This window comes from Salvelinus namaycush, chromosome 13, assembly GCF_016432855.1.
Source record: "Salvelinus namaycush isolate Seneca chromosome 13, SaNama_1.0, whole genome shotgun sequence".
Classification (NCBI taxonomy): domain Eukaryota; kingdom Metazoa; phylum Chordata; class Actinopteri; order Salmoniformes; family Salmonidae; genus Salvelinus; species Salvelinus namaycush.
Window position 1 is genome coordinate 38,110,427 of NC_052319.1, and position 16,974 is coordinate 38,127,400.

A 16,974-nucleotide genomic window follows, 5' to 3' on the forward strand; every position below is an offset into this window, starting at 1 on the left:
TGTTGGAACATCTTTATGTAGGCCCTAACAGTTTGTGGGCACTTTTTGTCACTGTTATAGTGCAATTCATGTATTGTTTAGTGTTGGGTAGTAGCTTTGCTGGCATGCATCAACATTTTTATTTTTTAGTTTAGTGTGTAACTTCTCTCTCATGCGGTCATGGCTGAAGACGGCGCAAATTCCTACTATTTGTGTCCGGGTTAAACGTGGGACGTCCCTAATTATAAACAAACATTTGGTTAAATTCATGGTTATTGCAACATTTTCAAATCTATTAGAAGCGATTAATAGATGAAATAACAATGTCATTTAACCAATTGACTGGCCAGAGATCAGGGCATTCATCAGCAAAGACGCAGTGCAAGCTGATAGTATTTTCAACAACCAAATTGAAGTAAAAATGATTAATGAAGTGTGTCAGCTGTATGGTGATTTGTGATTCATAACTAACTTACATTTTACCGGTACAACCAGTAGCAATAGGCCAACCAATAACACCACGACGGAATTTGTTTGAAGTGATGATGCGCAGCCGAGAACAGCTAGCATGTCCAGTAAAGTACATCGCCAGTGGCACGCACACAGATCAGCAGGTGGGGGCTTTTCTTGGCAGCCAGACGAGACAATCGAAGGAGGATGCGGTGAGCAAAGTTACTGGGCTCGAATTTAGGCAAGCTTGATCTATATAGATTGATGCTTCTAATTGTGCATGTTATAAACAACATTTTTTGTTGATGATGATGATGAAAGGTTATACTCTATATGGCTGGATTTATGTATATATTTTCCCAATGCTACATTAATTTGGCAGACCTAACTTGATAGACTAGGCCTTGTAGAAAGAGGGTCAATGAGAGGCCTAATCATACAGTCCTATGAAAACGTTTGGGCACCCCTCTGAGGCTGCATAATCATTTACTCTGTCGTCACAGAAAATGATCACAGTGGCATGCCATTCATTTTCTAATAAAAGCTGAGTACTGGGGTATTGTCCAGACAAAGATTTTTAGTGTAGCAATATTAAGTTGTATGAAATTAAATCAGATGTGAAAAATAGGCTATGCAAAAATGTGGGCACCCTTGTCATTCTGTTAATTTGAATACCTGTAACTACTTAGCAGTGATTAATTGGAACACACAATTGGTTTGGTGAGCTTATTAAGCCTTGAACTTCATAGACAAGTGCATCCAATCATGAGAAAAGGTATTTAAGGTGGCCAATTACAAGTTGTTGTTCTCTTTGACTCTCCTCTGAAGAGTGGCAACATGGGGGCCTCAAAACAATTCTCAAATGACCTGAAAACAAAGATTGTTCAACATTATGGTTTAGAGGAAGGCTACAAAAAGCTATCGCAGAGATTTAAGCTGTCAGTGTCCACTGTGAGGAACATAGTGAGGAAATGGAAGACCACAGGCACAGTTCTTGTTAAGGCCAGAAGTGGCAGGCCAAGTAAAATATCGGCGAGGCGAAGGATGGTGAACGGTCAAAAACAGCCCACAGACCACCTCCAAAGACCTACAACATCATCTTGCTGCAGATGGTGTCACTGTGCATCGTTCAACAATTCAGCGCACTTTGCACAAGGAGAAGCTGTATGGGATGCGGAAGAAGCCTTTTCTGCACACACGCCACAGACAGAGTCGCTTGAGGTATGCAAACGCACATTTGGACAAGCCAGCTTCATTTTGGAATAAGGTGCTGTGGACTGATGAAACAAAGATTGAGTTATTTGGTCATAACAAGGGACATTATGCATGGCGGCAAAAGAACACAGCGTTCCAAGAAAAACACTTGCTACCCACAGTAAAATTTGGTGTGGGTTCCATCATGCTGTGGGGCCAGTGCCGGTACTGGGAATCTTGTTAAAGTTGAGGGTCGCATGGATTCCACTCAATATCAGCAGATTCTTGGGAATAATGTTGAAGAATCGGTCACAAAGTTGAAGTTGCGCTGGATATTTCAACAAGACAACGACCCAAAACACTGCTCAAAATCTACCCGGGCATTTATGCAGAGGAACAAGTACAATGTTCTGGAATGGCCATCCCAGTCCCCAGACCTGAATATCATTGAGATTCTGTGGGATGATTTGAAGCGGGCTATCCATGCTCGGCAACGATCAAACTTAACTGAACTGGAGATGTTTTGTAAGGAGGAATGGTCCAAAATACCTTCATCCAGAATCCAGACACTCATTAGAGGCTATGGGAAGTGTCTAGAGGCTGTTATTTTAGCAAAATGAGGCTCTACTAAATATTGATGTGATTTTTCTATTGGGGTGCCCAAATTTATGCACCTGTCTAATTTTGTTTTGATGCATATTGAACATTTTCTGTTAATCCAATAAACATCATTTGACTACTGAAATATTACTGTGTCCATCAGTTATTTGATAGATCAAAATGAAATCGCTGATCCAAACACCCAATTATTTATAAATGGAAATCATGGAAATTGTCAGGGGTGCCCAAACTTTTTCACACGACTGTATTTGTATGAACATTTTGTTAACGCCTAGGCCATAGAGATGCATTCAGGTAATGAACTCATTATTATGCATCAACATTTTAATTTGATTACAATTATTTATTGTTAATCATTCTTGAATTTGTTAGGCTATACAATTAATGAACTGATAATACAACTTTTTCCCCCAATTTGATATGATGGGATGTATAATATATTGCAATGTGAATAATGTTCATTAATGTTAATTTGTATATTAATAATAATAATCTGAAAATCAGTGTGAAATTAAATATTTCTCCTATTGTCCATGTCCATATAGCCTAGGACAATGTGGTGAAGTTGTTATTCCTTATCCACCTAATGATTATTCTTTTAGTTTATTTTTCTAGCATTTGCCTGCCTCATTTAATTACTGTCTGAATGAAGTGTCAAACCACCCCCCAAAATCTGTAATTTTTGGGGGGGGATTAATTAGCATATGTTCAATTTCATCCCTCAAAAATCTCAAAGTAACAAAGTTGTCAAATTTTGTGTTAATTTAATGTTAAAAGCATCCGGAATACACCTGACCTGTGTTTGGAATTTATTTTTGGGGGGGATTTTTTTTACCGTGCTCATATGCCTAAGCCATGTCAAAATACAAACTGACATGGTCCACCCACACACAGTGTGGTGAAGAAGGCGCAACAGCGCCTCTTCAACTCAGGAGGCTGAAGAAATGTGGCTTGTCATCCAAAACACTGACTAACTTTTACAGATCCACAATCGAGAGCATCCTGTCGGCTGTATCACAGCCTAGTATGGAAACTGATCCGCCCTCAACCGCAAGGCTCTCCTGAGGGTGGTGCGGTCTGCACAACGCATCACCAGGGGCCAACTACCTGCCCTCCATGACACCTATAGCACCCGATGTCACAGGAAGGCAAAAAAGATAATCAAAGACAACAACCACCCGAGCCACTGCCTGTTCACACCGCTACCATCCAGAAGGCGAGGTCAATACAGGTGCATCAAAGCTGGGACCGAGAGACTGAAAAACAGCTTCTATCTCAAGGCCATCAGACTGCTAAACAGCAATCACTAACTCAAAGAGGCTGCTGCCTACATGGAGAGCCAATCACTGGCCACTTTAATAAATGGATCACTATCAAATCAAATTTATTTATATAGCCCTTCTTACATCAGCTGATATATCAAAGTTCTGTACAGAAACCCAGCCTAAAACCCCAAACAGCAAGCAATGCAGGTGTAGAAGCACGGTGGCTAGGAAAAACTCCCTAGAAAGGCAAAAACCTAGGAAGAAACCTAGAGAGGAACCAGGCTATGAGGGGTGGTCAGTCCTCTTCTGGCTGTGCCGGGTGGAGATTATAACAGAACATGGCCAAGATGTTCAAATGTTCATAAATGACCAGCATGGTCAAATAATAATAATCACAGTAGTTGTCGAGGGTGCAGCAAGTCAGCACCTCAGGAGTAAATGTCAGTTGGCTTTTCATAGCCGATCATTAAGAGTATCTCTACCGCTCCTGCGGTCTCTAGAGAGTTGAAAACAGCAGGTCTGGGACAGGTAGCACGTCCGGTGAACAGGTCAGGGTACCATAGCCACAGGCAGAACAGTTGAAACTGGAGCAGCAGCACAGCCAGGTGGACTGGGGACAGCAAGGAGTCATCATGCCAGGTAGTCCTGAGGCATGGTCCTCCGGGAGAGAGAAAGAAAGAAAGAGAGAATTAGAGAGAGCATACTTAAATTCACACAGGACACCGGATAAGACAGGAGAAATACTCCAGATATAACAGACTGACCCTAGCCCCGCGACACATAAACTAATGCAGCATAAATACTGGAGGCTGAGACCTGAGGGGTCAGGAGACACTGTGGCCCCATCCGATGATACCCCCGGACAGGGCCAAACAGGCAGGATATAACCCCACCCACTTTGCCAAAGCACAGCCCCCACACCACTAGAGGGATATCTTCAACCACCAACTTACCATCCTGAGACAAGGCCGAGTATAGCCCACAAAGATCTCCGCCACGGCACAACCCAAGGGGGGGCTCCAACCCAGACTAGTCACCTCAAACAATGCCACTTTAATAATGTTTACATATCTTACATTACTCATATGTTTATATACTGTATTTTATACCATCTGTTGCACCTTGCCTATGCCGCTCGGCCATCACTCATCCATATATTCTTATGTACATATTCTCATTTACCCCTTTTAGATTTGTGTGTATTAAGTAGTTAGATCACTTGTTAGATATTACTGCGCTGTCGGAACCAGAAGCACAAGCATTTCGCTACACTCGCATTAACATCTGCTAACCATGTGTATGTGACCAATACAATTTGATTATGTTATTGTAGAATTACAGGAAATGAACTTTAAACAGTAAAATCTTCCCGGGAAGCCAAACCCAGTCCCCTGTCTAGGGGTTATGAAATTCACAGAGCAAATCTCACTCCTAGCTTTTTTTTTTAAAGCCCTGAATTAGTAAATATGATTTTATTATGATTGAAGACATCCTTCTGTCTGACTAGCAAACCTTGGCATTTCAGGGCAAGAAACAATGTAAACACTTAACATAAAACCATTGCTGAACTTGAACTGTGTGCAATTACTAACATCCAGACAGGTAAAATGCTCTCTTTCCGTCTCTCTTTTCAGTTCTTAGACAAGTTTCCAATGTTTATCTCCCACTGGGTTCTGGCATCTGTTAGAGGATGGGCAAAAGAATTTATGCTCATGTTTAAAATCAGTTTGAAGTAACTTTAAAAAATCTGTCATATCCTTAATGAATGAGGAAGACCCCATACAGCAGCTAATTGGGATCCATAATAAATACAAATAGGGGCCATGGTGGCTTGTGTATTTTCAAACCCATTCTTTTTTTTCAGTATCAAATGTTATTAGTCACATGCGCCAAATACACCAGGTGTAGACCTTACAATGATGCTTTCTTACGAGCCCCTAACCAACAATGCAGCGCTCAGTCTAGTGTTGATATAAATAGATAGAACATTCAACACATGCAGTAGACCCCATACACATTAACTCTCCCTCCTACCCATCCAGTCCTCTGCTCTGCGTGTAGAGCGGTGTGTGTGTGTGTGGGACGGGGCCAGGAATTGAATAATTGATCATAATCTTTGACACCCTGCTGGATTTCACAGAACTACAGCACAAACATCATCATTACTTCCTTCCGCCCAGACACGGCTCTCCATTCATCTCAGTTACGTTTCATGGGTGACAGGTTTAATTGAGACACAACATGAGCACATATTGGAGGATTCCGTAAGAAAAGCCCACAGCCAAAGGTTTAAAATCAGAGTGAGTGTTCAAAGGCACTGGCAATGCTGTTTGTTTTCTTTGACTCACTGGAAAATAATCCATTGATTCGGGGCAAATGGGCTACTCAAAATATAACTCAGAGAGACTCTAAAATGAATCTGCTTAAGTGGGAATTGTACTGGCAGGAGACCACTTTTGTGATAGCAAATTCATCAGGGACCCCCTCAAAATCAGAACACAACTCAGACTTTTAGAGTGCGATTAAAAAATGGTAAAGGTGACGGATTTAGGTACAGGCGACATGGGCAGCCACCCAGGTCGGCATCTTGCCGGGGGCGGCACGGGGGGCCCGCACAAAAACAATCGGAATGGTGACATTTGCACGATCGGTTTTCTATCGCTCATTTGCACGTCACGTCAATGATATCATGTCACTGTGTGGGACTGTGGGTCAATTAACCTTGTAGGAGTGGGCGCCCTGATTCTAGTTTGTGAGCTAGGCAGGCTACTGTCTGGGAAGGTCTCCCACTCAGATGGGGGTGGGGGTAGGTTGACATCAGGTCTCCCCACTGGAAGCCCGAGGTAGGGGGAGCGGGAGATTCTATCAAATAGCGCACCTGTAACTTTGAACAGTACTAATGCAATTGGTTAAATCAGTCACACTAAGAAATGTTACCAAATAAACCACAATTCATTCATAATACTGTGAATATATAGTTTCACAGACAAATTGATCAAATGTTTTTCTGGTTTGTCTGAAATCGTTAAGAATAATATAAAACCAGTCTGCACACCACCAAGGTGAATTGGTTTAGTCTTGACTCTTGTTTGACAGTGTTGGGGGATGGGTCATGTATTGGTGCTCGAGTGCCAAATCAACACATTTGTTTCTATTTGTCTTTGTTAATTATTTTTGATATTTATGAGTCTTGTTTTTGTATATATTTTTCATATTTATATAGTTTTAAGTGTTTTGATAATTTATTTATGTTGTTCCAAATGTCTGAATAAAAATTAGTCAGTGCAGAATGGTGTTTTTTTTTTTTTTTTTGGCGCTGAAGTGGGGGTTCGCCCAGGGAGCCATACAAGCTAGAACCGCCACTGTGTGGCATACAAGGAGTTTAAAAATGACTGCTGCAACGCATGGCTGGACTACCAAGTCTTGGGCCCTGGGAAATAACATTTTAAAGGCCCCCCTCTTTGTATCAGAGAGGAAATGTTATAGTGTTCAAGGTAATTTCCTGTAATTCTACACATTTAGTCATGGGACAGAAGGACAATTTTGCCGTTTTTAATGCTTCGATTTAAAGTGCATTTATGTTTATAAATGTTTTTTGTGGGAATACAAGAAGTTTTGAGTTGACAACTGGCTCATTGGAGTACAGTGGATTCCTGTGAACCTCCCAGTTGTATCTAAGGGTAGCCAATATTGTAAATAAGTAATATTGTATTTTATTGCACCCTCTAAACTTGTTCCATGAACTCCTTGGCCAAATTTGTTGAATCTGTTGTTACTAGCACATCTATTTATTTATAAGTAAATAATATTATATACATACACACATTATATTATTACCCTGCAGTACCCCCTTTTGGGAACCACTGGTCTAGAGAAGATAACCTAGTCTCTTTCAACAGCTGCAGTGCCTGCAAGGAACAGAGTCCTATGAGTATGGAACACCAGACTACATGATCTTAAGAGTAAACAGTAGGCATATGACAGAGGCTACGGTTCAGTTATGGGATCATAAAAGTCAAAATGACCATAACGGTCCACTGTTACTATAATGACAACATGTAATCCCTTTTCCTCCTGATATTTCTTCATTGCCTGCAGCTCCGTAGTGGTTGTTTTACAAACCTTCAGCTGTCTTCTCCTACACGCCACTCTTCCTGGGGTTGGCTCTCCATTACACTGACTGGCATCCCAAGTGTGTGGGCCAGGACTACACTGGTGTTTCTCTGGTAGTTTGGGTACTGGTTATGTGCACTTAACTCAGAGGACACTGACTTGAAACTGCTCAAGGCTTTTACTTTTTCCTTCACAAAAAGCTATGATGCCGTGATAAAACATGACATTGTTTTTATATGCCTAGGCTATTTTCTCAATAGAAAATCGAATTCAATGTTTTCAATGTTCTGTGCTTATGGTAGGCTATGTAATTTCCACTCCCATCTGTTGTGTTGCCCTCAGCTAACATGGATTTCAACTATGTCCACTGTGTTCTTTTATTGTGTTTCATTGTGTGATGTCACACTTGCTGGTGGAAAATAGTAATCAAGCTCCATAAATCTTACTGCCATTTTGTTATTCACCCTTCAAGAGGATTATGAAATACGATGCATATGATCCTTGGTGTTTGATTGCTATACAAACACGTACCAAGCTCTACTAGGCTGACTGACATGTTGAATCAGGGAGTTGTCCCTGTGAGGACTGAGGAGTGTACTGCCTCCTTCCAATTACTAATGCCTGCAGATTTGGTTATGTTGAAATTTCCTATTGAGACATAGCTTTAGGCTGATCTAGTATGTTAAGCTTTATCACGAATCTGATCTCTGTGAGTCAGTAGTGAGGAAGTTGCTTTAAGAGACATCTTGAGGTGTGATCTTCTGCAGGTTTCAAATCCTCTGTTCCCCAAAGATAAATAACAATTAGGCCTACAACATGTTTGAAAAGCTACAGTATCAACCACCGCGCAGTGCGTAGCAACAAAGCTATGTTCATTGTATCCTTTGTGATCTTGACTTAAAGTTGCCTCTGCTTTCATAAACATAATGGAAATGACAGACACTAAGTGCTGACCAGGCCATTCAGGATATCAGCCATCTTCAAACAGTCCCAGACAGTCTCAGTTACTGATAGGATGCAAATATTAGCAGACATCTCCATCCACACCAGTGGTTTAACCTCTCTAGGGTACGTGAGACGTTAGCGTCCCACCTCTTCAACAGCCAGTGAAACTGCTGGGCGCCAAATTCAAATACAGAAATACTCATTATAAAAATTCTGAAAACAAAACATATTTTACATAGGTTTAAAGATTAACTTCTTGTGAATCCAACCACGGTGTCAGATTTAAAACATGCTTTACGGCGAAAGCATACCTAACGATTATTTGAGAACATAGCCCAGCAGACAAATCATTACAAACAGTAACCAGCCAAGTAGAAGAGTTACACAAGTCAGAAATAGAGATAAAATGAATCCCTTACCTTTGATGATCTTCATATGGTTGCACTCAGCAGACATTAATTTACTCATTAAATGTTCCTTTTGTTCGATATAGTCTCTTTATATCCAAAAACCTCTGTTTTGTTCACGTTTTCTTCAGTAATCCACAGGCTCAAACGCAGTCAAAACAGGCAGACAAAAAATCCTAATTGTATCCGTAAAGTTCATAGAAACATGTCAAACGATGTTTATATTCAATCCTCAGGTTGTTTTTAGCCTAAATAATCTATAATATTTCAACCGGACAATAACGTCGTCAATATAAAAGGTAAACAAGAAAGGCACTCTCTCGGTCGTGCGCATGAAAAAGCTCTGTGACACATTAGGGTCCACTCATTCAGACTGCTCTAACTCATTTTTCAGAATACAAGCCTGAAACAATTTTTAAAGACTGTTGACATCTAGTGGAAGGCATAGGGACTGCAATTTGAGTCCTAAGTCAATGGATACTGTAATGGCATTGAATAGAAAACTACAAACCCCCCCCAAAAAACTACTTCCTGAATGGATTTTTCTCAGGTTTTCGCCTGCCAAATCAGTTCTGTTATTCTCACAGACTCTATTTTAACAGTTTTGGAAACTTTAGAGTGTTTTCTATCCAAATCTACCAGTTATATGCATATCATATATTCTGGGCCTGAGAAGCAGGCAGTTTAATTTGGGCATGCTTTTCATCCAAAATTCCGAATGCTGCCCCCTACCCTAGAGAAGTTAAGCAGAGACGGTAGAGAAAGCCAGACATTCTACTCCCTAATTTTTTCTGATCGGGGTGGGACCAACCTAGTCTACTTTTTGCCCCTGCCCTGCAGAGGGGTTCCCCAGGGCTAGACTTCTTACAGGCAGGTTTTGTCTGGTCGCAGTGGGTGGGCCGAGCGGGAGGGGACAATAAGTAGACCAAAGCCAGCTGTTCCGTCTCTCGCATGAGCATGCCAGATACTATAGAGGAACCGTTAGCGCATGTGGGAGGAAACGCCAGGTGGGAAGCTACCTTGTAGTTAATTGCGCTCACCTGGTGTCCGAGGTCTGAATCAGTCACTGATTTAGAAGGAGAGGATGAAAACCAGAAGTGTTTTTACCCTCCAGGACAGTTTTATTTTTTACATGTTTTATTTCACCTTTATTTAACCAGGTAGGCTAGTTGAGAACAAGTTCTCATTTGCAACTGCGACCTGGCCAAGATAAGCATAACAATTCGACACAAACAACAACACAGAGTTACACATGGAATAAACAAAAAGCAATCAATAATACAGTAGAACAAAATAAAACAAAAAGTCTATATACTGTGAGTGCAAATGAGGTAAGATAAGGGAGTTAAGGCAATAAATAGGCCATGGTGGCGAAGTAATTACAATATAGCAATTAAACACTGGAATGGTAGATGTGCAGAAGATGAATGTGCAAGTAGAGATACTGGGGTGCAAAGGAGCAAGATACATAAATACAGTATGAGGAAGAGGTAGGTAGATAGATGGGATGTTTACAGATGGGCTATGTGCAGGTGCAGTGATCTGTGAGCTGCTCTGACAGCTGGTGCTTAAAGCTAGTGAGGGAGATATGAGTCTCCAGCTTCAGAGATTTTTGCAGTTCGTTCCAGTCATTGGCAGCAGAGAACTGGAAGGAAAGACGACCAAAGGAGGAATTGGCTTTGGAGGTGAACAGTGAGATATACCTGCGTGCTACGAGTGGGTGCTGCTATGGTGACCAGTGAGCTGAGATAAGGCGGGGCTTTACCTAGCAGACACTTGTAGATAACCTGTAGCCAGTGGGTTTGGCGACGAGTATGAAGCGAGGGCCAACCAACGAGAGCGAACAGGTTGCAATGGTGGGTAGTGTATGGGGCTTTGGTGACAAAACGGATGGCACTGTGATAGACTGCATCCAATTTGCTGAGTAGAGTGTTGGAGGTTATTTTATAGATGACATCACCGAAGTCGAGGATCGGTAAGATAGTCAGTTTTACGAGGGTATGTTTGGCAGCATGAGTGAAGGATGCTTTGTTGCGATATAGAAAGCCGATTCTAGATTTAATTTTGGATTGGAGATGCTTAATGTGAGTCTGGAAGGAGAGTTTAAAGTCTAACCAGACACCTAGGTATTTGTAGTTGTCCACGTATTCTAAGTCAGAGCCATCCAGAGTAGTGATGCTGGACGGGCGATCAGGTGCGGGAAGTGATCGATTGAATAGCATACATTTAGTTTTACTTGCTTTTAAGAGCAGTTGGAGGCCACGGAAGGAGAGTTGTATGGCATTGAAGTTCGTCTGGAGGTTAATTAACACAGTGTCCAAAGAGGGGCCAGAAGTATACAGAATGGTGTCGTCTGCGTAGCGGTGGATCAGAGAATCACCAGCAGCAAGAGCAACATCATTGATGTATACAGAGAAGAGAGTCGGCCTGAGAATTGAACCCTGTGGCACCCCCATAGAGACTGCCAGAGGTCCGGACAACAGGCCCTCCGATTTGACACACTGAACTCTATCAGAGAAGTAGTTGGTAAACCAGGCGAGGCAATCATTTGAGAAACCAAGGCTGTCGAGTCTGCCAATAAGAATGTGGTGATTGACAGAGTCGAAAGCCTTTGCCAGGTCGATGAATACGGCTGCGCAGTAATGTCTCTTATCGATGGCGGTTATGATGTTGTTTAGGACCTTGAGCGTGGCTGAGGTGCACCCATGACCAGCTCTGAAACCAGATTGCATAGCGGAGTCATTGAACAGTCATTGAACAGCCCTGCTATAGGCTATATGCCATGCATGCTATCTGGGGCTACTGGTATGCTGAATTAGCCTTTTCTATCTGTGGCCAAGTTAACCTAACTGTGATTTGTATTGAGTTGTGTTTGAGTGAGGATTAGCAGGCCCAGGTGTGGGGCAGGTGGTTTACGGATTGGGCTAGCCTAGCACTGCATTTAGCTTAGCGCTACATTTAGCTTGACAAGGCTGGGTGTGTTGGTAGAGCTGTCATTGTCAAATGACCGGAGAGACCCTAGCATGTAATCACACCAGTAAGAGGCTAAGTTTAGCACTGTGGAAGGAGGGCTAGTATTCCATTTGTGGAATATAAATCTCAACAAAGGCCAGAAATATACTTCAAGGGAGAGTTAGGCCTAATCATAGAACATGTAAGGCTATTTTGCACAGTCCTCTTCACCCATGAGATTTAGTGAGATCAAATTACATGGTTTCAGCTAAATATGCTAATTCAATCATCATCATAATCTTCATGTAACTTTCTCATGACCAAGGCCTATCAGCAAATGAATGAGGGGGAAGTGACATTTTGGTCTGTTGTCTTGCTCTTTTTGGATGTTTGACTTTAAATATCGGAAGGTTGAAAGACAAAGGAGGGAATATAGATACAATGGAGACATCTCTGCCTATTTTGTTGAATAGCTGTTTTGAGCCGTATTCTCAAGTCTTCAATATTCCACTTCTTCAATGTTGAAAAAGCTTTATTTTGCTGCAGCCGAAGCTGTTACTTCCAGAAAGTTTTACAGTCGAATGGCAAGCTTTCAGGCTTGTTTTTGAGGACATCACTGACCTGGGAAGAGCTCTGTTGATTGAATCTATTCCTCAACACTCTCAAAATGGATTGGCTGTGAAAAGAATATGTCAGAGGGGTGTGGGTGTGTATGGCAACCTGGAATATTGATATAGTCAGGCGCTTTGTTTTGATTTGAACAGCAATGCACTAGAACCTAGCTGTAGAGCAAAAGCTGATATTGTGCCTTGAATGCACTTACTAACTTGGAGCTCAGACTTCAATACGATTACAGAGCATTGGCTTGTTTTGTTTGTTAATTTATTTATCATCTTACCTATTTATTTACCCCTGTCTCTCTCTTATTGAATGGGACAGTCCAATTTAATCTGGCCAGGCGGTCCCATACACGTAGTGTCATTGTTTATATGAGGGCAATTCCATGATAACGGAATTAGGTTGAGACTCCAGATTTTTCACTTGAAAATGTATACCAAACAAAAACCATTGATTTCAAAGTGTAACAAACGATACAACTATATGCACTAGGACTACTTTGAACAATTTCCACAGACTATTTATAAAAACATATTTACAGGAAGAACTGTGCAGATACAACGTTTGGTAAAATAATAATGAGGGAGATTTTACTGTAATTCTTTAATTCTTCTTCGTTTTTCCAGTCATTTCTTTACATATTTTATTTTTATACTGTGTAAATTGTTCCAAATAATCATTGTGCATAGAGTTGTATGGTTTAAGAAAAATGAAATCCATGTTTTTTTTGTTTGGCATTCAGAATAATTTCGTTACCATTGGCATTTCAGGACCGGCACCGAGGCACACTAGGTTACAGAGGCAGGCCATAGTGTTAATGACTGTCTACTTTGCCTTTTGACAATGGCCTTGTACTTTCAATGCACAGTAGTCTGTCATAGTGGATGATGGAACTAAGGCCTTCCTTTCCATGCCCTCTACATTCATTCAGTATACCTGGAATGCTTATTAGATTCTAGACTGTCATCTCTTTACCTGACAGGGTTAAATGGCATGAATTCTCTCACAATGTTTTTTTTTTCTTCGTACAATTCTAAAGCAAGTTTAATACTTTTTAAGGTAAGGTGATGTATTTTAGAACCTGGATCTAGCCTAGCCTAATACATTGTAGGTTTGGGAGCAAGTTTACTCATAAAATAGCCAACTGCCAAACCTTTTTTAATGACAGTCTATTTGACGACAGGATAGTCAGAGTAGGCAGCCTGCTCATTTGATCCCCTATCCCTGTGACGGTGACAGCGGATGCGAGGGATGCTTCCTCAAGATGAGTAATACGTTATAAGCTATGGAAAGATTGATTACAACGATTCTAACGTAACGTTTTATTTCTTTCCCTACTCCCTCTTTAAATACTAAGAGCAGAGGCAGGAAAACAAACTATTGCAAAACAAAATACACCCTTATAAATGGTTCCAAAACTTCTGCGCTAGGGAATTGCCCATTATAATTAGGAATCAGAATACTAGAATGGAAATGAACCTTCCTTTATGATGGTCCAAAGGTCAGCCATGTTGGTCAGGGAGTTTGCCAACCATGGTTTGCCTGCCAATGTTGTGATAAATTCTTCACATTCATTGTTTTACACAATATCTTATCTGCACTGTGTGTTAGCTAGCTAGGCAGACAGTTTTAGATAATGATTCCATATATTTTTCAAATTAACTGGCAACATTCCACAGCCATACACTGGCTCAAATCAGTTTATAGGACTAAGACAAGTTGTAAATGCAACATGTAATGATATTGTATCATATAATAGCACTCATAGCTTTACAAGAAAACACAATTTGAGTCATTTATGGTCCGTTTACATATATTTTACAGGCTATTTATACAGTATTGATATAAAACCTGTATAAACTGTATTATATGACAATATTTTAGGTTGACTATAGTTCCATTACACAATTGCTGATAAATCACATGCCCTACTTTATGTTTCCTGCGTAAGTAAAAACAGGAAATGCATCAGCTATGCCTCTACTGCCATTCATTCCAATTAGACTGGTTTTGCATTTCTCCCTGACCAAGATGGCTGCCATTTTCGCCTCCTTACTGAACTTTGAGGGTTAATGACATAACCCCTCTATCAATTTAATAGGAACTCCATGGTATGTTTGGCCATTTCTATGTAATTTACCCTAGTTGATGATGCCCTTGTTGTTGACTTGAATTTCATCAATAAGATTGAATGCTGACTGAAGTAGTCCAATGATGTATGAAAGTAACATATCGTGGTAACAATTGTGACTTGCTAATAAGGTGTTTCTTCTGTTTCTGCACAGGGAGAAGAGAATTTGTCCAGCGACTGAAACTCGAAGCGACACTCAATGTTCACGATGGCTGTGTGAGTATGCGTTACCCACCGTGTGTGGCTGTGGTGTACTCTGTGCCCATAACTGTCCCTCCTTGCATCTTTAGAGCATGTCACCCTCCCCACTCTGTCGGTCAGTGTGTGAAACCCTGTGTCAGACAGACAGAAAGCAGAGCTCAGTGTGAGTGTTGAGCTCTGGCCAGACTGCTCATACTCTGTGAAACCTGAGGCAGCCATACGGCCAGTCACACGCCCTGTCACACTGTTACACCCTGCCAGTCACTCCTTCTACCACTGCACAACAACTTTAAACTGCCTGATGCTGGTTTGGGTCAAGGATTCTGTCCTTCTCGTCCTGTCTGTTCAGTTGGTTGGAGGAAAATAAAGAGAGAAACGATAAAGGATTGACAAAACTTCTGTATAGTACAAACAAAATGTCTTCTTCTGTATGGAATCCCCTCGTACAACTTCCTGCCACATTCCCTGCTTGTAGGCTACATTCAGATAATCGTCCGAGCGAGTTCTGTCAAATTGCGTATTCTCTCAGACCAGTAGCTTGGAAGAGTTTGTCATCGCTCCCACCTACCAAGTCCTTATCAGTGCATATGAAGGATGCAAAGGAGACGTAAGAAAGCCATTTAATTTTTTTTATGTCTATCCACTTACTGAATCACCATCCACTCTCTGTCTCCGTGAGGACCTGTCTGTCTCATCTTGGATACCTGAAGCCACTTGAGTTGTCAACCCCTGTCTTCCATCAACAGGAAGTGATCGAGGAAGAATTGCCCTCCAACATGTGTTACTGGTGCCATTCTGACTCACAACGCCTATTAGGCTATTACGAGTGACATGATGTTGCGTTAATGCTGGTGGCCATCACTTTTCAGTTCCCCAAATCCCAGCATGACCTCTATTGCAGGAGATGTTGGAAGAGATTACATGTAGGCTTGATCTACTCTGTAGGTAACATTACTGTACAGTACTGGATCAAAGTAGTAGCATAATACATCATGTATTGTCATTTAGGCTGTTATTACACTTGACTAAAATACCCAGTTCTTAAACAGCCCCTTTCCCCTTGTTCCTCCTCCTTGCTGTAGGCATATTCAGACCTGGATTTAGGGGAAGCTTGTGACATCTTTCTGCGCACTTCTATCCACTTTCTATAGATCTGCAACACAAGTCCAGAGGCTTGGGGCTAAGGGAAAAAGCTACTGTAGAGTTTGGTTTCAGACTTATTCAGAATAAGGCTAGTCTGACTCTGAAGGGCCAGGTTGTGTCAGGTTGAGTTGAGGCTGGGGGTGGGGGACCTGGTCAGCCAGGGGCTCACTGAGTGGTCTGGGTGGCATAAGGACTCTGACCTAGACACAGACACACAGTATTCCTACAGAGTGCTATCAAGTAGGATCAGTATACAACACAACGGGCTGAATGAGTGCTGCAGGTGATGGGATAGGTCAGTATTCGGGTCAAGCTACAGTCTGCTTGAACAGAAAAGATGGTGGTTGTGGTCATAGTGATGATAATGATTTCCTCAGTTTCATGTTAGCAACAACCTCCACTTACCACAATGTTAGGCCTGAAGATATTGAATATTCAAGATAAAAATATGATACTACCAATGATATTAACGCGACAGGTTTTTTTCAGTGTATAGCATATTTATTACACAATCTAGGCCTACATTTTTACAATACTTTTCTGAAACATGAAAGGTTGTCCTTTTCTAAGGGGATACAGGTGAACAGCAGTGTTGCCTTTCCTAGCATGCCTGTGTTGTCCTGGCAACTACTGAAACACAGTGTTAGCAGAGTGGTGACTCCCCCTTGGGAGAGACTTCAGCTTTCTTTATCAGTAACCTATAATTTGTCTGTTTCCAATGCATGCATGATATCATGCCCCACATTTAGTGACCTCCCCTTTTGTGTCTGTCTATTTCTAATATTAACCATCTAGCATAGCTCTAATTACAGCACGTGTGTTCTTTTAGCATGTAACAGACCACTCTTATTAAGCTCGTGTATTTTCTCAGAAAGTGTCGCGAGCAGTTTCTTTGAAATGACAGCCGTTCTGTGAAAAATGCAATAACGTTTACAGTGTTTTTTAAAGCTGCTCG

At 41.4% G+C, this 16,974-nt stretch overlaps 1 protein-coding gene across 1 annotated transcript in view; it reads left to right on the top strand.

Moving 5' to 3' along the window:
- Positions 1–16,974, top strand: part of LOC120058126 (DDB1- and CUL4-associated factor 6-like) — a 65,504-nt gene that overhangs the window by 3,999 nt on the left and 44,531 nt on the right. Inside the window, exon 2 of the mRNA XM_039006599.1 lies at positions 14,830–14,891. Coding sequence (XP_038862527.1) covers positions 14,830–14,891 — 62 coding nt within the window. The remainder of the gene's footprint in view (positions 1–14,829; positions 14,892–16,974) is intronic.